General features: G+C 49.2%; 1 protein-coding gene across 1 annotated transcript in view; it reads left to right on the forward strand.

Annotated features, from left to right (window-relative positions):
* Window positions 1-20,222, forward strand: part of KCTD6 (potassium channel tetramerization domain containing 6) — a 51,676-nt gene that overhangs the window by 22,431 nt on the left and 9,023 nt on the right. Inside the window, exon 2 of the mRNA XM_062201180.1 lies at window positions 11,656-11,796. Coding sequence (XP_062057164.1) covers window positions 11,771-11,796 — 26 coding nt within the window. The 5' untranslated portion in view covers window positions 11,656-11,770. The remainder of the gene's footprint in view (window positions 1-11,655; window positions 11,797-20,222) is intronic.

The raw sequence follows: 20,222 nt of genomic DNA on the forward strand, positions 1-20,222 counted from the left end.
CATGGTATGATTCTAATTCTTTTGAATTTGCTGAGACTTGCTTTATGGCCTAGTATGTGGTCAATCCTAGAGAGGGTTCCATGTACTGCTGAGAAGAATGTAAAGTCCTTAGATGTAGGATGAAATGTTCTGTAGATATCTGTTAGATCCATTTGGGCTATAGTGTCATTTAAATCTACTGTCTCCTTGTTGATCTTCTGTGCTGTTGATCTGTCTATCTCTGAGAGTGGAGTATTGAAGTCCCCCAGTACTATTGTATTTGTGTCTAAGTCTCCCTTTAAGTCCCTTAACAAGTCTTTTAAATAAGCTGGTGCCCTGTAATTAGGTGCATATACGTTGATAATCGTTATATCTTCCTGTTGAATGGATCCCTTAATCATTAAATAGTGCCCCTCTTTGTCTCTCCTAACAGTTTTTGTGGTAAAGTTTATGTTGTCCGATATTAAGATGGCTACGCCCGCTCTCTTTTCATTTCTGTTGGCGTGGTATATCTTTTTCCAGCCTTTCACTCTCAGCCTGTATGGATCATTGTTGGATAGATGGGTTTCTTGTAAGCAGCAAAAGGATGGGTTTTGTTCCTTAACCCAATCAGCCAATCGGTGTCTTTTAACTGGACAGTTCAAGCCATTAACATTCAATGTGACTATTGAGAAGGAGTAACTTTGCCCTGCCATTAGCCAAAGATACTTTCTAGTATATGGTTTGAGATTCCTGTGATCTTTTGGTGTGAGGTTTCTTACCTTTACCTTCTTTCATATTGGTGACCGTGTTTCTGTGTTTCTGTATGTAACACATCTTTAAGCATCTTTTGCAGGGCAGGACGAGTGGCGACAAATTCTTTCAATGTCTGTTTGCTGTGAAAGGTCTTTATTTCACCTTCATTCATAAATGAGAGCTTTGCAGGATATAATATTCTGGGCTGGCAGTTTTTCTCTCTTAGCACCTGGGCTATGTCTCGCCATTCTCTCCTAGCTTGTAGGGTTTCTGAAGAGAAGTCAGCTGTGAGTCTAATTGGAGATCCTCTGAGAGTAATCTGGCGTTTCTCTCTTGCACATTTTAGGATCTTTTCTTTGTGTTTCACTGTGGTGAGTTTGATTACGACGTGTCGTGGTGAGGATCTCTTTTGGTCATGTTTATTAGGGGTTCTATGAGCTTCCTGTATTAGGATGTCTCTCTGTCTTTCTCCAAACCTGGGAAATTTTCTGCTAGTATCTCACTAAAAAGGCCTTCTAATCCTTTCTCTCTCTCCATGCCTTCAGGTACTCCTAGAACTCGAATGTTGGGTTTTTTAAGAGTATCCTGTAGATTCCTGACAGTATTTTTTAGATTTCTGATTTCTTCTTCTTTTCTTTGATTTGATTGTTTCCTTTCCTGTTCTCTGTCTTCTAAGTCTGATATTCTCTCTTCTGCTTTGCCCATTCTGTTTTTAAGACTCTCTAATGTGTTTGTCATTTGATCTATTGAATTCTTCATTTCATTAAGATTTCTTGTCACTATCACCATTTCTTGTTCCACTAGTTGTTTCATTTCATTTTGATTCCTCCTTAATATTTCATTTTCACGAGAGAGATTTTCTACCTTGTCCATTAAGGATTTCTGTAGTTCAAGAATTCGTTTTTGAGAACTTCTTAATGTTCTTATCAATTTTTTGAGATCTGCTTCTTGTATTTCTTCAATCTCCTCATCTTCATATTCTTGAATTGGGGTGTCTTTTTCATTTGGGGGTGTCATAGTGTCTTCCTTGTTCTTGTTAGCTTGGTTTTTGCGTTTGTTGTTTGGCATGTTGGAGATATTTGGTTTCTTCACTGTGGTGTTTTTTCTTGTTACACTATGGCTCTATATTAAGTGTACTGTCTGCTTTCAGTGGTGCCTTAGAGGCTTGAGATGAGCGTGGACTGAGAGCTGTGTTTGGTTCCTCAGTGTTGAGGGTGTGTCAAAGATGACACTCCCAGGTTAGGTGTGGTAAATCTCTCTCTTTTTTGATTCAAAAGGGAAGTAATTCCGCACAGCTGAACGTAATTGGAGGTAGTTAGCAGGCAAATGATATACCCACAGGAGCCAGAGATCGGAAGCTCTTTCCCACGGACCACACAGGGAATCTCTGCTGCCCTCAGTGTGGGCTCCAATTCTCCTGAAATCTCCCACTGGGTTGCCAAGTTAGATGCTAATCTCCTGTTATTTCACCCCTCCCCCCAGAGTCAGGTTTTTCTGCTAGGCTCAGGGCCGGTGCAGACCTGAGGTCGCCCTGCTTATGACGTATGTCCAAAATGGCGCCTGCTCTGTCTTGCTCGCCTTTGAGAGGTGAGCGGAGAGAGAGAAACTTGTGTCCGTATCGGTCGCTTTTTTTATTTTTTTCCTCTCTCTCTTCTAGTTAGCCTGGTGAACTTTTCCCCACGAAGTTTCAACCCTCGTTCCCTCTAGCCTCCTCTTTCCGCTTGCCCGCTGGTGTCTCGGGCTATTGTGGTTCGGCTCACCTCGCGTTCCAGCGCTGGTGCGTTGAGTCTGCTGCTGGTGTCCCGAACTTGGGCTCCCACGCTCTCCACGCAGGTACACTGTGAATTACTAGTTCCGGAAGAGTTTCCTATGCTGTTTCATCCCCTACTCTTCCTTGACCCTGCAGTATCTCCACTTATATTAACCTGTCTCTCTCTCCGGACTAATAGTTTGCTGTCTGCCTATTCCGCCATCTTGCCGCTCTCCCCGTGTATATAGTTTTATACCATTTTGTCACATGGGTGGAATTGGGTGGCAACCACCACAATCAAAATATAGAACTCTTCCGTTACCACAAAGGTTCTTTGTGCTGCCCCATTCTAGTCACAACATCCTTACCCCACTAACCCTGTCCCTGGCAACCATTAATCTGCTCTCTCTATCATCTTGAGGCTATTATACAGAAGGAAACATGTTTCATATTTTTTTTCAACCTAGCATGATACCCTGGAGATCCATGCAAGTTGTATGCATCCCTAATGTGTTCCTTTTTCCTGTTGAGTAGTATTCCCTGGCATGGAGGCAACACTGTTTGCTTAATTAGTCATCTACTTACAGGATGTTTTGGTTGTGTCTAGTTTATTTGGGGCTATTGCAAATAGGGCTGCCAGGAGCAATCCTATGCAGGTGTTGGTGTGGATATAAATTTTCAGTGCTCTGGGAAAATTTTGCCTAAGAGCACACTTCCTGGGTTGCAGGATAAGTGTATGTGTTGTTGTTTGAGAAAACACCAAGTTATTTTCCAGACAGCTATGCCATTTTACATTCCCAACTACAGCTTTCTTTTTCTACAAAATGTTATTGATGACTGTTAGCACAAGGGCACCAGGCCAAAAGGCACATGAGGATCTGAAACACTTTTATTTTCCAGAGGAAAAGCTTTTAATATCTATTAGATGAAGAAAAAAGAGAGGTCAAGCCTATTCTCTTTGCTGGCCCACAAGGTCCCTTTTTTCTCCTCTCAGTTTTTCAGAATAATTCTTCTTCTACCACCAAGCTAACCTTTTGTTGGAAAGCTATAGCATACTGCGGGGCCACCTGGCTGCACCTTTGTCCTTTGGCCCTGGTGTATACCCTAGGGTGTGTACTTCCCTAGGAAGATGAGGTTCATTTTGGAACATTCTGTCCTTATTCCCAGTAAGTCATTTAGGGACTGTAGAGAGCCGTTTCAGGACCAGTCCACCGAGGGACCCCTGGACCCACACACCCCACAACCACTCCCCACCTCTAGGCCTCACATTGCGATGATATTTTTCTTTAAGATTTATTTAAGTGAAAAGCAGATATCTATATCTGTATCTATATCTATATCTATATCCATGTCTATGTCTATGTCTATATCTAGAGAGAGAGTGAGAGAGAGACAAAGAGAACTCCCATTTGCTGGTTCACCCTCCAAATGCCCACAATGGCTAGGGCCGGGCCAGGCTGAAACTGGGAACTGGAAACTCAAGCCACATCTCCCACACAGGTGTGAGGGACCCAGTCACTTGTGTCTTCTTGAGTTTTCCATACCACAGGGCCTGCATTATCAGGAAGGCAGAGTCAGGAGCTGAAGCTGGGTAGTCTGTTATGGGGCATGAGTATCTTAATTAGCATCTTAATTGCTAGGCTGAATGTCCACCCCATCAAAGAGGTGTCTTTGATTTCCAGCTTATACCGAATCTTCAAGCACAAACAGATTTTTAGACAAGTGACACAATTGGCGTTTCTAGGGCCAATAACTGGCAGGAAGACGAATAAATGGCAGATAGAAGGCAAATGAGCAAAGCTTGTTTCTGGAGATTTCTCTGGTGCCATCGCCAGCTTGGAGAGGGTATGGCGTTGTCTTCAGTGCTTAGCCTCTGTCCTCGCTGCTAGAAAGAGGGCAAGATGGCTTTTGCCTTGTCAAAGTGTCACCTGCTTTTAGGCGGAGCGAGGAAAGGCAGGGAGTTGTCCTGTGTCTGCTTCTTCTCAGTTGCCTTCTGCTCAGCCATCCTTGTGCCCGAGAGGCCCATTTGGGTCTGGCGGATCCTGACCATCCATGGACAGTACTATCGGGCGTGGTGGGCGTGTCCTGTTGGTCCAGCACAAGTCCAGCAGGGAGAGGCACGCTGGGGCCCTGCTCCCCACCGTGACCCACATGACCATAGATGTCTCCAAACAGTAACCAATAGATGTTCACAACAGACCAGGTCAGGTCCCAGGGGCTGCAGTCACAGCTCATCATCCACCCAGCAAAGCTGACTTTGCAAAAGTCCGCTAACCTCTCCTGTGCCGAGTTCACTCAGGCACAAAATGCCAGCGTGGCCTTGGCCTGAGTTCTTCCCTGCCTGGACCTTTCCCCTGGACTGCAGGCGACAACGGAGAGGAGGAGAAGCCAGACAACCCAGACTTTGCCCTAGCAAAGGTTAAGTGTCCGTCATCTCGAAGATCTGTTTCCCCCGGCGCTCAGAATGCGAATGTTAAGGTGATGCAAACAGGAGGTCTAGGTTCTGGTTCTCTGGAGTTGGAGCCGCTCACCCTCCTGGCACAATCCCGGAGCACCGGCGCTGAGCCTCCAGCTCAGCTCAGGTTGTCAACGCTGATTTGAAGAGATGTGCTTTGTTCTATGGGCTTCTGGGAAGGAACTGGCATTCACGGCAGGGTTTGGGGGGTGAAGAGTGAAACCTGAGCTGGCTTCTCCCCTCCTGGGGGGCAGAGTGAGTCAGATGTTTGCCCTGAAAGCCCTGGTGTCAAATCCACAAATTCACAGGCCTTGTGCCTTCCTGCTTGAAACCAGAGAGGTGTTGCAACCTAACAGCTTTAATTGCTGAGTCCCTGCTGCAACCACGTCCCTGGGTTTAATGAGTTGGCTGTGGAAGGCTGTGAGCAAGGGGGGGGGGGGGGGGGTGCGGTGGGGTAGGGGTGGTTTCTGCCAGGTGGGTTTATTTGTTCCTTCCCTCCCCCGTTCCTGCTCAAGCCCGCACCGAAGGCCTCTTGACAGTGTGCTCTGTCCTGCTCTGCTCTTGGCCGAGGGCCTGTGGTCTTGCCTACAGTTCTACCTTCTTTCCTACTCCTTGCTGGGATCTGTGGCTCTTTGTATCCACCCCCAAAGTCCTAGGAGCAAGCAACTTGGAGTTTTTCAGCCCAGACATAGCTGGTATGAACTTTGGCCCACTTAGGTGGACAAGAGAGAAAGCTTTCTTTTGTGGAACTCAGCCTTCACCACACTGGCTTTCCTGGGCCCAGACCCTCTGCCCAGCAACACACACCCTCAGTCCTGGTGGGTAAGACGAGGGAGGAGGGTGACGTTGGCTGTGGGCTCTCAGTCCGCACTTGGCCCTGCTTCCACGGCCCCCACAGGCTCCAGATCCTCTGCCGCTTTCCTGCCATCTTGGGGCCTTTTCTGAGGTTCCCAGAGGCTGCTTGTGCCACTTCCATAGGTCTCCAGATTGCAGACATCCTCAGAGTCACTCCTTTTTTGATTGGGAGGAAGGAAGAAAGGAAAACACAGAAAGACACAACAGGGTGAATTAATAGCTGTCAGCATGATCTAGCCCTGAAGCCAGCTCTCCCTTTCACCCCAGCTCGATGTTTCTAGACTCCAGCTGGCACTGAGAGAGGGGATTTGGGCATCCCAAGGAGTGGCTTAACCTGCTGCACCACAGCGCCCACCCTGGGGAGGATTATTTTGATTGCTTCCTCATCACTCTGTTAGTCAGGAAAGGATTCCTACTTAGGGTTTTGGGGATGACAAAACATCACATCTGATACTGGCTGGCTTGTTAGTCACGTGTACTCATAGCTCAGGGGAGGTGGATACCACATGCCACACAAAGCCACCTGTGAGTGGCACTTAGCTGCAAGTGCCCAACCAGGGGCTGTGGGAGGCAGACTTTGCAGTAGCAAGAGGATAAGGTGTCCCTTGGTTCTTGCAGGAGGAAGTGACTGGCTTATGGGAATGATTCTGTGGGCTGGCTGGAAGGGTCATCTGCTTCTTGGGAATAAGCAGGCACTGTGCCTGGTCCTGTGCTAGGAGACCTTGTCAACAGGAGTAGAACGGAGAGGAAAACTTGGGATTAGGCTATTAGACGCCCTCCCAGTTGTACCAGTTGTCAAGGCAGCAGGTAACTTTGAGCTTTAATTTTAGGCCTTGGACCACAAAGATGGATGTGGGATACAAACATCCAGCCTCCTTTCCTGCTTTCCAGCATCCATGCATTCATCCATTCATCTATCAGCACATCGATCCATCCACCCATCCTCTAATACATTCTGCAAAGCATTGAGCACTTCTCTCTCTCTCTCTTTTTATAATACTATCCAGTTCTCAGTTGTTCGTGGGTGGTCAGCATTGCAATCAGCCCTTCTAGTCCTGTCACCAGCCTTTCACCCTTTCCAACACTGCACTAGTCAGTAGGTCAGCTCATTGGCCCTGGAAAATGCTTTTCTTTGCTTCTGATTTTGTTAGAATGTCCTCTTCTCTTCTTTGCCTGCCTAAATTCTACCTTCCCTTGAGCCAAATCCCTCATTATCCAAACATATTTTCTCTGTCCTTGCTGAATTCTGGTTCTTTTTTCAGCCCAAAGCCTTTGTGGCAGCCTCTACACATAGATACCTAAGTGTCCACTGCTGTGGGTGTTGTGTCCCTTGGGGACTGTTACTGTTTTACTGTCATTTCTCACCTTGTTTGTATCTTTTCTCATCAGCCTCCTCGCTAACTCTCTGATAGCCATGGCCTGTGTCCTGCACACCCCTGCACCCCTTCATTGCCTGCGGTTGAAGAAGGAGCAGCCTAGCACCTTATCATGCCCTTGAACCTCCACAGACACTTTCCGATTTAATTTGAACTTCCTTTTACAGGCACTGATCATGTAAATACAAAAGGCAGTGTGTTGAATCTTTAAATGAACATTTACCTAGCCCCCAGCTCATAGAAGGCACGCAATGAAAAAGTGTTGAAATGGTCAAGAAAATACCTCAGTGGCCTTAAAATTCTGGTTGTTATTTATTTATTTTAAGAATTTTAATTCACTTATTTGAGAAGCAGGGAGAGACAGATGATTCCTATCTGATGGTTCACTTCCACAAATGTCCACAATGGTCTGAGCTGGGGGAGGGCTGAAGCCAGGTGCTCAGTCTAGATCCCCCCAAGTTGGTGGTGGAAATCCAGATACTGGAGTCATCACCACTGCCTCCCAGGGTCTGTGTTAATAGACCTAGGCACTCCGTTAGGGAGCGTGGGCATCTTAACCAGTGTCTTAACTATTAGGCCAAATGCCCACCTGTAATTATTATTATTATTATTATTTAAGATTTTCTTTTATCTATTTCAAAGGCAGAGCTACAGAGAGGCAGAGGCAGAGAGAGAGTGAGGTCTTCCATCCACTGCTTCACTCCCCAGATAGCTGCAATGGCCAGAGCTGGGCCGATCTGAAGCCAAGAGCCAGGAGCTTCCTCCGGGTCTCTCACATGTGCGCAGGGGTCCAAGCACTTGGGCCATCCTCTACTGCTTTCCCAGGCTGTAGCAGTGAGCTGGATTAGAAGTGGAGCAGCCGGGACTTGAACTGGCACCCATATGAGATGCTGGCACTGCAGGCAGTGGCTCCACCCACTACGCCACAGCACTGGCCCTGATTATTTTTTTAAAGGCTATATATTGATGGTTATGCTAAGAATTTCAGGGTTCACAGAAATTCTTTCTCTTAATCTAAGTGCCTGTTTTACTGACTTCAGTCATTTGCTTACACCTTTATGGTTTTTTTCATTATCTGCATACTATCTATTATTATTAATATATTTCCTTACATTGTTTTGGTTTTTAAATTTATTCTAGACCTAAGCAATAGTATCTGTGACATGGGCTCATGTGTTAGTTATTTTATGTATTTCTCAAAAATACACAACTAAGCTAACAAATAGTTGTCTGTATGCCACCTAAAGTTATTTCACATGTCACACTTGGGAAGCTCTAATCTAGCCATGGTTGTATCTACATATTTTATGATGAAAAAAAGTCATTACACAAAAGACTATGATTGCGTGTCCACTATGCTTCCACTTAAATGAAAATCTTAGCAAAGGCAAAACTCCAGAGACAGAAGGCAGAGAGTTCAGTGGTTGCCGGAGGCTAAGGATGGGAGTAGAGATCGTCCTCCAACAGGACTGACCTTGAAGACGGGGACTTGTGAGAGAGAGAGAGAAGGAATCTAAAAGCTGGATGTTGGTGATGGTTACACAGTTGTATACATTTGGAAAACACTTCCAAATTGTATTTACAACGGCTACATCTTATGGTTTGTAAATTATGTCACAGATAGGAAAGAAGGGAAGGAGAAGGAAGAGGAGGAAGAAGAAGAGGAGGGGAGGAGAAAGAGAAGAAAAAGAGGAAATATTAGGAAACAGGATGAGGGGGCTTCTGAAACATGGGTGATGTTTGTGATCTGTGTGTTGGTTACGTGAGTATATTCTCTTTGTGAAAACTCACCAAGCTCTTCTTTTATGCTTTATGCATAGTTCCATATGGATATTATACTCTGATAACAATGTTAAAAAAAATTCAGCCAAGATGCAAATGTCATTTCTTCCCAATGATGACTTCAGTATTTAATGACACTAAGAGTTATTACCTTCTTGTTTATTACTTTGTGTAATTACATTGCTCTGCCAACTTAGTTACACAATGTTAGGAGTTTAAGTTTTGGGTGTCTTAACACAGAAAGGGTTATAAAAGATGTATTTAGCCAGTCACACAGTGCTATAAGAATGTCAGTGGGAACCATTGTTCCTTAATTATTCCTAGCAGTTATCAACATGGACAACACTCAACTTGCAACCAAAATAAATGGATGTTTTAAGAGGCCTTGTTGGAACCATCAAATCATCAGTCTGACAAAGTTTCCTCTCTCTCAGCCCAGCTTTCCTGCTGCCTGCCACAGTTTCAATTCTATATTTATCTTTTCAAATCAGCAGTGCAGCAATTAGTTATTATAATAAGAGCTACCAATTTATTGTGTGCTGACTTCATGCCAGGCACTGCATTATCAGAGTTTTTCATACTTTAATTGTCTCATTTCATTGTCACAACAACCCCAGGAAGGGAGCTGTTTATTGCATTTTACAGTTGGGGAAACTGAGGCTGAAAGGCTTCTGAGTGGGTCCAGGCTTGTGTTGCTGGTAAGTGATGGTGCCAGGGAATGAGCCAGGGTCGCACCTCGTCATGTTGGGACTTGCGACCCCACATTACTGACAGGAGGTAACTGACATGCGTAAGACAGTGCTGAATACCGAAACACAGGCTCTTCACATGGTTGCTATAGTTACTGCTCTACATGATGCTCTGTGTGTGTGTGTGTGTTTTTTTTTTTTTTTTTTTTTAGCTGAGATGATTATAGATTCACTGTTAGCCATTGAGGTGTGTACCTCTCGTGCCCTGTGAAACCCGAGGGACCTTTTAGTAAGTTTAAAAATCACATTCTTGCCTTGTAATCACTCCTTTGATTTCAGAAGCTCTGGAACATTCACAGATCCCATACTGTGGCAGCCTTACAAATATTATTCCTGTAAAGCATAGGAACTCTATGAAGGCCACTGTAGGGGACGCAAAAGTATCTTTCTCTTCCCCATCCAGGTTCTTGGCTGCATCTCTGTAGCAGATTAATAGGAGAAAAGCAAGACATTTATTTAACCTAAGTTTTACATGGTACAGGAACTTTCATGAAGCTTTCATAAATCTGAGCTTTTTAAAAAATTTTTATTATTTATTTGAAAGGCAGAGTTACATAAAGAGAGAGAGATCTTCCATCTGCTGGTTCATTCCCCAAATGGCCACCATGGTTGGGGATGGGCCAGGTAGAAGAAAGAAGCCTGGAACTCTAATCAGATGTCCCACATGGATGGCAGGGGTCCAAGCACTTGGGCCATCTCTGCGGCTTTCTCAGGTGTAAATAGCAAGGAAGCTGGATTAGAAGTGGAGCAGCTGGGACTCGAACCAGCACTTAACATCGTCGGCCCCAACCTAAGCGTTTTTAAACAAGGTTTGATGATAAATGGAAGGGCATGGAAAATGTGTATACAGAAGTATAGAGTATGCCCTGGTAAACTGGGGGACCTTACCAGGTCCTGTTCCTGCAGATTCCTCTGGTGCATCCATTGTCAGAGACAGGGAGATTTATTTCCTCTGGATATAGAGTCAACGCCTCTCACAGGAGGGGCTCAGGACCTGCTTCCAGGGGGGCTCAGAGAGTCCTTCCTACCTCTGCTATTTCTCAGATGCCTTCAGCTTAAAAGGTTCAATATGCTAGGTGCCATATTTTGGGGCAGTGTGTCTTGAATCCATTCATAACACACCCACATTTCACCTCGACACAGTGATGGATTTGGGGTGCAGAGCAGTGCATGGGTGCTCCCTACCTGAGTTGACGGAGGGGATAGACACCCATGAGAGAGGGGCCGTGGATGTGTTAGGAAGGAGAGGCCGTGGGACTTGGAGAGACCCAGTCAGCTAGGGACTGGACATTGATGGCAGGAGCCAGGAGCAGGGCTAGGTTGGCCAAGAGCAACAAGCAAGCCCATGTGGAGGAGGCGGTTTGTATCAGGAAAACAGTGGGAGAGCCATCAAGGCCTGAAATGTGTTATCTTTTCAAGTTTATTTATTTGAAAGAGCAGCAGAGAGAGCGAGAGCGAGATTCCACTTGTTGGCTTACTCCCTCAAATACCTGTGACATCCAGGGCTCAGCCAGATTGAAAACAGGAGCCTGGAACTCCATCCGGGTGTCCCACATGGGACAGGGGTCCAAGCACTTGGGCCACCCTCTGCTCCTTCCCAGGCACGTTAGCAGGGAGCAGGGAGCTGGATCGAAAGTCGAACAGCGGGACTCTAACTGGCACTCTGATGTGGGATGCTGGCATGGTAGCCAGTGTCTTAACCTGCTGCGCCACAGTGCTGGCCCTTTAGAAATGTGTAATTGACAAGGTGGGGGGCACAGGAGGATTGGGCTCAGAACTTGGAGCAGTGTTACACACCTGTGGCAGGTAGCTGGTGAAGCTGTGTTCATGCAGCTCCATTCACCTGTGACACAGAAGCCCTCTCAGGGCCAGGAAACTTGTCCGAGGTGGCACACGAGACACTCATGGGGCTGAAGATGGAAGCCAGGGCGTCTGGGCCCTGGGCTAACAACATAAGATCTGTTCTAATTACAGGGTCACAACGCTGAGGAGGAGGGCGACATCCTAGGGCTGGCCAAGGTGCTCAGCGTTGGTGAGAACCAGACGCCTTCTCCTGGCTCTTCGGCTTCCAGCAGGGTTCTGGAAAGTGATGAAAGAGAAGGTCTGCAACAACAGGTAATTAAAGACCTTATAAAATGGAAAAATACTCTCGTCAAACTTACCAAAGCGTCTCCGTGGCTGCCTGGGGGGAGGTGTGGGGAACTCTGGGCTGCAAGGGTCCTGTGTGTGTGTGTGTGTGTGTGTCGGGGTGGGGGGGGTGGTCAGGCGAGATGGCCTGGGAGCTGGGGCAAATGTGGAGAAATACCATGGCTGGTCGCAAAGGCAGGGAGGGGGAGCGGGCTGCTCAGGACCTTATTTCTGAGTGGAGGCAGCCAGTGAGTAAGGAGCCACAGAAGGCCTTTTACAAGCGGGAGCGGGAAAGGGGAAGGTTGCGGGCGGGAGGGAAGTTATGGGAGGGGGGAAGCCATTGTAACCCATAAGCTATACTTTGGAAATTTATATTCATTAAATAAAAGTTTAAAAAAAAAAAAAAAAACCCAGCTGGTAAGCGCCATGGCACAGAGACTGTGTGGGAGGAGGAGAGGGACACACACATGCACGCACATCCCAAGAAAAGACAGCGCCTCCACCGAGAGTGGAGCAGGTCTCCTACTGGCCAGGATCGTGGGAAGGAGCTCAGCAGGGTCTTGGGTCCAGAAAATCCATGTAATTGGCTGCTTTGGGGTCCTCTCCTCCTGGGGTCCTCAGAGATTGGCCCCAGCTTGGGAGGAGCTTCGGGAAGCTATCTGAGTGCAGAGTCAGCCCCCAGCCCCCATGCCCTGCCCCTGCGCGAGGCATCCTCACTGCTCTTCTCCCTTTCTTCCCCTTCTTGCTGCCCATGGGGCCCCCTTGTGTAAATGCTCAACAGGCTGTTGTGGAAAAATTCCCTAAAAGGACCCAGACTTTCTTTTTTGCATTTCTGCCTTATAAAACCCCAGTGTTCTGGGAGGCTGGGGCTGGGGAGGGGGAGGGAGAAGAGGGGGGCGGCTCCAGAGGCCAGACCTGGGCTGGCGATGGAGTGGGAAGAGGAGCTCCCCACCGCTTCTTTCCGCTTCATTGGCCAGCTCCTTTCCCCACCTTGTTGACTCCTCCCCACCCTTGCTCTTTCCTTTCTCCTCTCTGTAAACCTGACTGGCCAGCTCCCGTGTGCCAAGGTTGTCCCAGGTGAAAAGAGGCTCCCAACACAGCTTGAAACACAGCCCTCTCTGTCAGGGGATCCTGGTCTAGGTGGTGGGCTGGGGGCAGCGGGCTGCGCTGGGAGCGGGGAGATAGGGGTGTGCAGACCTAAGAGGGTGGGAGTGATGCTGCTTCCTCGTGGAGTTGCCAGATAAAACACAGGATGCTTGTTTTCATTGAACATCTGGGACCTACCTAGACTGAAACATTACATGTTGAAATTGAAATTTGCCAAGTGTCTTTTTTTTTTTTTTAAGGCAGAGAGAAGGACAGCCAGAGTTCCTATCTGCTGGTTTACTCCTCAGGTGTCCTCAGTGGCCAGGGCTAGGCCAAAGCCAGGAGCCAGACCTCCCCCATGTGTGGCAGGGACTCAGTTTCTTGAGCCATGACTGCTGCATTAGCATGATGCCAGGGTATCAAACTCTCATGTGGGAGATACGGGGTGAAATATGTGCTTGCCCTCTAGGCCAAACACTCCCTCTGTCTTTGCATTTGCTGAATCTGGCAATGACAGGTTGCTGATGAATACACAGGAGCTAGCTGAGTGAATGGGGGAAGGAGGGAAGAGCATGCCTGCAGAGGGAACAGCATGTGCAGAGATCTTGAAGAGACAGGGCCTTGCAACTCATCTGGGGAAATGAACGTTGGCCATGGGGTTGCAGCACAGGGGCAAGGGGGAAAGAAGCCGTGGAAAGAATGCACCAGTCGCACAGCGATTGAGAGTGCTGAGTGCCAGGTACCAGGTAAAGTCCTGGGTGCTCTCAGGAGCCAGACACATGCAGCTTCTGCCCTCAGGGAGCTCACCAGTCAGCTGAGAAGCAGGGAGGTGAGGACAGGGAAGGACAGGCTCTGTGGAAGGTCGGGGAGGGCTTCCCCGAGAAGGTGATGCTATGTGGAGGAAGTGGAGATAGGTCCAGGGCTGGGGAACAGTGTTCTAAGCACAGGGAACAGTGCAGTGGAAGGCTCTGAAGGGAAAACATGGGCAACAGGTCCTGGAAACGGAAATGTGACCTGAGATGCTGGGGCCGGAGGGCGGGGCTAGGGACCTGGGAGGAGGTGCCCAGTGGGCAGAACCCGACCACTCCCCCCACCGCAGGGAGCTTGACCTGGATCCTGAAGGCAACCGTAGCCACCAAGCCACCGGGGGGAGTGTGACGCTGCCAGGGGGCCACAGCCAGAGCTTTGTGTCCTTCATGCTGGTGACAGGAGGACGGATGGGAGTGTGGGGGCAGAGGGACTGGCGAGACCAGCGAGGGGGCTACTGCAGATGTCTGGGCCGGACACATGGGTGGCTCGGGCCAGTGCGGCGGTGGTGGTGATGGTGAGGGAGAGGCAGTGAGGGAAGCAGGCTGTGCTGAGGGGGAGACTTGGCAGAACTGAGTTCTCTGGCACCGGGAGGCGAGGGGGAGGGAGGAGCAGGCATGACTCAAGGCTTCTGGTGCACCATGTGCTGAGCTGAGCCAGGACTGGAAGGATTGGGGGTGGTGGCGACAGAGTTCAGGTTTGCACATGTTGGGGTGAGCAGGCTGGTGGTGGACGGTGAAACGCCAGCTTGTGCCGGGGGAGAAAACCACGGGGAGCCAGGCAGGAGCGTGCTGCCACCTCCCTCCCAATGCCCAGCCGGGTGTCTTCATCCACGGCCTCCCCACGTCTTGCTGCAGTTTTCTGGTTTGTACTATGGGATAGCAAGGCTGGCCAGCCCTCAGTGGTGCTGAGGGTGTGCTGGCAGCCTCCCAGGTCACCCCTAAGGGCCCCTGCCTCCTGGTGTTCATACCCTGTGTGGTGGGCTCCCACTTCCTACTAGCATGGGTGTGAGACCAAAATATCACAAATATGTCCTTCAAGGCTGGGCTATAAAGGAACTTGTGGCTTCTGGCGTTGTTCCTCCTTAGATCACTTGCTTCAGGGGCCATCAGCTTCCATGTTGTCAGGAGAGGGTCAGGTGACAGGGAACGAACGCTGTGGCTAAAAGCCACGTGTGTGAGTGGGGAAGGCCTCAGAGGACAATAGCCCCTGCCCCACGGGTGGCCTGCAAGCTCATGAGAGACCCTGAGCTCTTCCAGATCCTCGGTCCACAGACACTGCAAGATAATAAACGGTGCTGTTCCAAGCCTCTGCACTCTGGTGCATGGCAGTAGATGACCAGCGCAGAGGGTGGAAGCACTTGGCATGGTGCCAGGTACGTGCTTGGGCTGCAGGTACGGAGTGGGGAACTTCTGGCTTAGGGTGTAAAATGGAATCTACAGAGGTGGCCAAGCCTCTATGAAGAGAGGATGGAACTGGACAGAAACATGGGCAGAGAGGGTGGGTTAGGCAAGAGGAAGAGGTCCATGCGTCCAAGAGGAAGAAGGAAGGTGAGAAGAGCACAGCATTGTGGGGAAGGGGCCATCCTTGGGAGGCTGTGGTCAACCCCATCACTGCAGATGCCCGGGACACCAAGGCTTGGAAGGAGCAGGCTCCTCGTGCCCCAGCAGGAGCATTCCGGTGGGGACGTGGTCCGGAGGCCAGGTGTAAGGCTGTAGGTGGGGGACTTGGGGAAGGTGGGGACACAGCAGGAGGAGAAAGGGAGGTTGCTGAGACTAGAGAGGGGTCCGCACTCTTTCTGCAGGGGCAACCTGCAGGGGCTGGAGGAGAGGGTGGAGTGCCCCTGATAGCAGGCTTCTCAGCCGCCTCGGGAGGCCATGACAGCATCCTGTAGGTGACTCCAGAAGCAAGCAGAGGCAGGAGCCAGGGAGCTCCCGCTGAAGACATTTTCCTGACAAGTGGGAGCTGAATGAACTGCCCTGAGTGAGAAGGGGAGCTGAGGGGAGAGAGGGGAGGACTCAGACTGCCGGCTCAGCTCCTGCCAGCCCAGCCTGTCCACTGCTGCTTCCCTCCTGGCCTTGCCCGTGCCCCACTGGGCCAGGGTGCCTTCCTGGAAGTCCTTGTTGTAACTGCCATACACAGTGCTCCAGGCCAGCCCGGCCACAGCCACACAGGGTCATCTTGGGCATCTCTTTACCACAGGAGTCCGGGGCTTTGGAGGCCACCTGGGAAAGAGAGGCCACCAAGTTGGCTTCTGCTGTAAACCCTAAACTCCTCAACTCAGCCATTCAGATAGTTTACAGGAGAATCCTATAGAATATTCAGACTTCAGAGGACCCCTCCCCCTCCACTTAGAGAAACTGCCCTGGTGAATAGACTTTTTTTTTTTTAAGATTTACTTATTTGTTGAAAGGCAGAGAGAGTGAGAGTGAGAGAGTGAGCGAGTGAGAGAGAGAGAGAGAATCTCCCATCTGCTGGTTCACTCTCCGAATGGCTGCAACAGCGAGTGGGGCCAGGCTGAAGCCAGGAGTCTAGAACTCCATCCAGTTCTCCCACACAGGTGGCAGGGACCCAACTGCTCGGCCCATCTTCTGCTGCCTTCCCAGGTGCATTAGCAGGGGCTGAATTGGAAGCAGAGCAGCTGGGACTGGAACTGGCACTCCCACATGGCGTGTCAGTGTCCCAAGTGGTAGACTAACCCACCTTGCCATGTCGGCCCCAAACACTTAATTTATTTTGTGAGGCTCAAGTAAGTTTGATAACAAAATCACACAAAATAAATAATCAGAATGGAAAATAGCAGGCATACCTCTTTCATAAATATGGATGCAAAAACCTTAAGTAAAATATTAGCAAATGGAAGCCAGTAGTATATTGAAAAAAAATACATCATCAAGGATCATCAAAGTGAGTTTAGTCCAGGAATGCATGGGTGGTTTAATAAAAAAAAAAAAAAATCCATGATTGTAATTCATTACATAGTGTGTGTGTGGGGGGACTGCACATCTGATAAAATTCAACACCCATTCATAGTGCTTCCTTTATTTTTATTTTTTTATTTTTTTTGACAGGCAGAGTGGATAGTGAGAGAGAGAGAGACAGAGAGAAAGGTCTTCCTTTTGCCGTTGGCTCACCCTCCAATGGCCGCCGCGGCTGGCGCACCGTGCTGATCCGATGGCAGGTGCTTCTCCTGGTCTCCCATGGGGTGCAGGGCCCAACCACTTAGGCCATCCTCCACTGCACTCCCTGGCCACAGCAGAGAGCTGGCCTGGAAGAGGAACAACCAGGACAGAATCTGGTGCCCCAACTGGGACTAGAACCTGGTGTGCCAGTGCCGCAAGGTGGAGGATTAGCCTGTTGAGCCGCGGCGCTGGCCCAGTGCTTCCTTACCCTGATAAAGGGTACTGTGGCGGTCACTTAGGGCACCTGGTGGGCAGCAAGATCCCTAACTAACAGCACTAAAAGCTGCCCAGCTGTGCCCAGAAAGGCAAATTACCTAACTAGGAAAAACCATTGGACCACAAGAAAACAAACTCATCCTAACTCTGAGGAAGCTGCTGTTACAGGTATACCCGTGGGATTACAGTCCGTGTAGTAGCAGTCAGCTTCTATTTGTCCTGCTCTTGCAGCCTTTTCAATAACCTCTACTCACTCTATCTGACTGCCCTGCTGAATTCTTCTACCATCTGCCCAATGTGGGCCTCTGTCGGTTGCTTCCCAAGACAGGTACCTATCAAAAATGACAACAAGCACCATTCTTAATGTTGACATATTAGAAACACCCAAGAACAAGATAGAACTGCCCATGACTGTCACTTCTATTCAACATTGTTTGGAAGAAGTTAGCACAGTACAGCAAAGAAAAGGAAATAAAAAAGACTGGGCAGGAAGACAGCAAATGGTCATTGCTTGCAGAAAGTTCATGACAGCCTGTGAACTTACTAGAACTAAATGAGACTTCAAGTTTGCTCAATACAAGATTATTATATAGAAACCAACTGCACTTTGACAACCATCAATAAACTATAAAATACAAAGTTGAAAAGATGACTTACAACACTTAAAGAAACTTTAAGATATGGAAGAATTGGTCTGGCAGAACAATGGATGGAGTTGATCCCTGTCAGTTGTTATTTGGGGAACTAGAAGCATGAGGACAGAAGGGATTCTTCTGAGGATAGTAAGTCCAAGTTACCAAACCTTAGAGATCTGAGAGTTGAGTAATTTTGATATTGTCCTCGTATAAAAAAACACTCATTATATTTTTGTTTGTAAATAGAATATCCATATATCCTAGAGAAATATAAAAAAGGAGTAAGTCAGTAACATTCCCATTGTGTTATCTGGAGCACTATGGTAAGTGAAGAGTTTGATATATTTTCTTCAAAAGTATTTTGCATGTGTATTTATGTTTTTAAAAACAACATGGGGGGTGGATATTTGGCCAAGGGTTAGGACACCACTTGGGACTCCCACATTCCCTATCACAGTGCCCAGGTTAGAGTCCTGGCTCCACTCCCAATTCCAGCATCCTGCTAATGCTCATGCTGGGAGGCAGCAGGTGATGGTTCAAGTACTTGGGACCTGCCACTCCTGTGGGAAAGCTGGGTTGCATTCCCAGCTCTTGGCTTCAAGCTGGCCCAGCCCCTGCTGTTGTGGGCATTTGGGGGAGTGAACCACTCGATGGGAGATCCCTGTCTCTGTCTGATTGTCTCTCTGCCTTTCAAATAAGCTTTTTTTTTTTTTTTTTTTTTTGACAGGCAGAGTGGATAGTGAGAGAGAGAGAGACAGAGAGAAAGGTCTTCCTTTTTGCCATTGGTTCACCCTCCAATGACCGCTGTGGCCGGCGCATCGTGCTGATCTGAAGGCAGGAGCCAGGTGCTTCTCCTGGTCTCCCATGGGGTGCAGGGCCCAAGCACTTGGGCCATCCTCCACTGCCTTCCCGGGCCACAGCAGAGAGCTGGCCTGGAAGAGGGGCAACCGGGATAGAATCCGGTGCCCCAACCGGAACTAGAACCCGGGGTGCCGGCGCCGCAAGGCGGAGGATTAGCCTACTGAGCCGCGGCGCCGGCCACAAATAAGCATTTTTAACAAGGATACCTCGTGTACTATTTCATGTACTGATGATTTTCACACACACACTTCCCTGTATCCTCACCTAGTCTTTGTGAATGTGACCACATAGCACTAATAATGTTGATGAAGCATAGACCATCTATTTAACCTAAACATTTGAGGTTTTTGGGAAAAACCAATTATCAGATGTGACTGTGATGATCACATTGAGATAAGCTCAACTCCAGAGCCAGCTGATGCACGTGCAGACATGAAACCCAGGTGAGTTTCTGAAACCAGTGCTTAGCCCAGTGGAGAAGTGGAAATGGCAAAACCAGGGACGAGCACTGTGGTGCAGTGGGTTAAGCTGTCGCCTACAACGCTGACATCCCATATGGGTGTTGGTTTGAGTCCAGGCTGCTCCACTTTGGAGCCAGCTGCCTGCTAGTGCACCCAGGAAAGCAGCAGCATTTGGCCTAAGTGCTTGGGCCCCTGCACCCATGTGGGAGACCTGGATGAAGTTCCTGGCTCCGGGCTTCAGCCTGGCCCGGCCTGGGAGCCACTGAGGCTATCTGGGGAGTGAACCAACTGATGGAAGATCTCTCTGTCTCTACCTGTCTCTAACTCTGCCTTTCAAATAAATATATCTTTAGAAAGAAAAAGGCACAACCAACGTTACACTTGTATAACTAACTGCACCCACTTGGATGGGGACAGAGATCTGGCTAGCAGGAAATGAGCAGGTTTGGATTGACCTGTGGGTTTCAGCAATTCCCCACCCTCTACAGTGAAGTGGGGACAGCACCCGAGCAGCCTCATCCAGGGCGGAGCTCCTCAGGCCTCCTAGCCTTTGCATAGGTTGCTGTGTCTGCGGAAGCTGGCTCGCCCTTCTGGCCACTCGGCACCCACCTTGTTGAGCCTTCAGGGCTTCAGACACTGCCTTTCGCTGCGGAGAGGTGGCCCACAGCAGGGTAAGGCCAGGAGCGCTCTGGACACGGGCCGGGGGCCCAGCCTCCCTCCGCCACTGCAGCTGAAGCAGAGGCCCCCTCCCCTTATTCTCCAAGTCCTCCGGGCGCGCCCCTCGCGACACTAGGATCACAACATCATTTTGTCTACCAGCTGTTGACTAGAGTCCGGTCTGCCTTCTCCTCTCCTTAGGACGCGCCTCGGCTTTGGTGGACGCCGTATCCTTTTTTTTTGGGGGGGGTGGTGGCCCATGTGAGTCCGTGAAAAGATGGAGGAGAAACAGCTGTGCAAACGCTAGCCCAAAGGAGGCAGCAAAGCGTGGTCACAGGGCTGAGCTGACCTCAGGCTCGGGGAGGAGGCGGAGGCGGAACGAGGTGGGCGGATCCTGGGCGGGGCCTCGGACTTTGGGGGGCGGGGCTTCGGGGCTGCGGTAGAGCCGGCCTGACCGCGCGGCTAGGGCTGCGCGGGCTGTTCCTCTGTCTCCCGGCCCTCTGGTCTCC

The sequence above is a fragment of the Lepus europaeus genome, chromosome 9 (assembly GCF_033115175.1).
Source record: "Lepus europaeus isolate LE1 chromosome 9, mLepTim1.pri, whole genome shotgun sequence".
NCBI classification, from domain to species: Eukaryota; Metazoa; Chordata; class Mammalia; order Lagomorpha; family Leporidae; genus Lepus; species Lepus europaeus.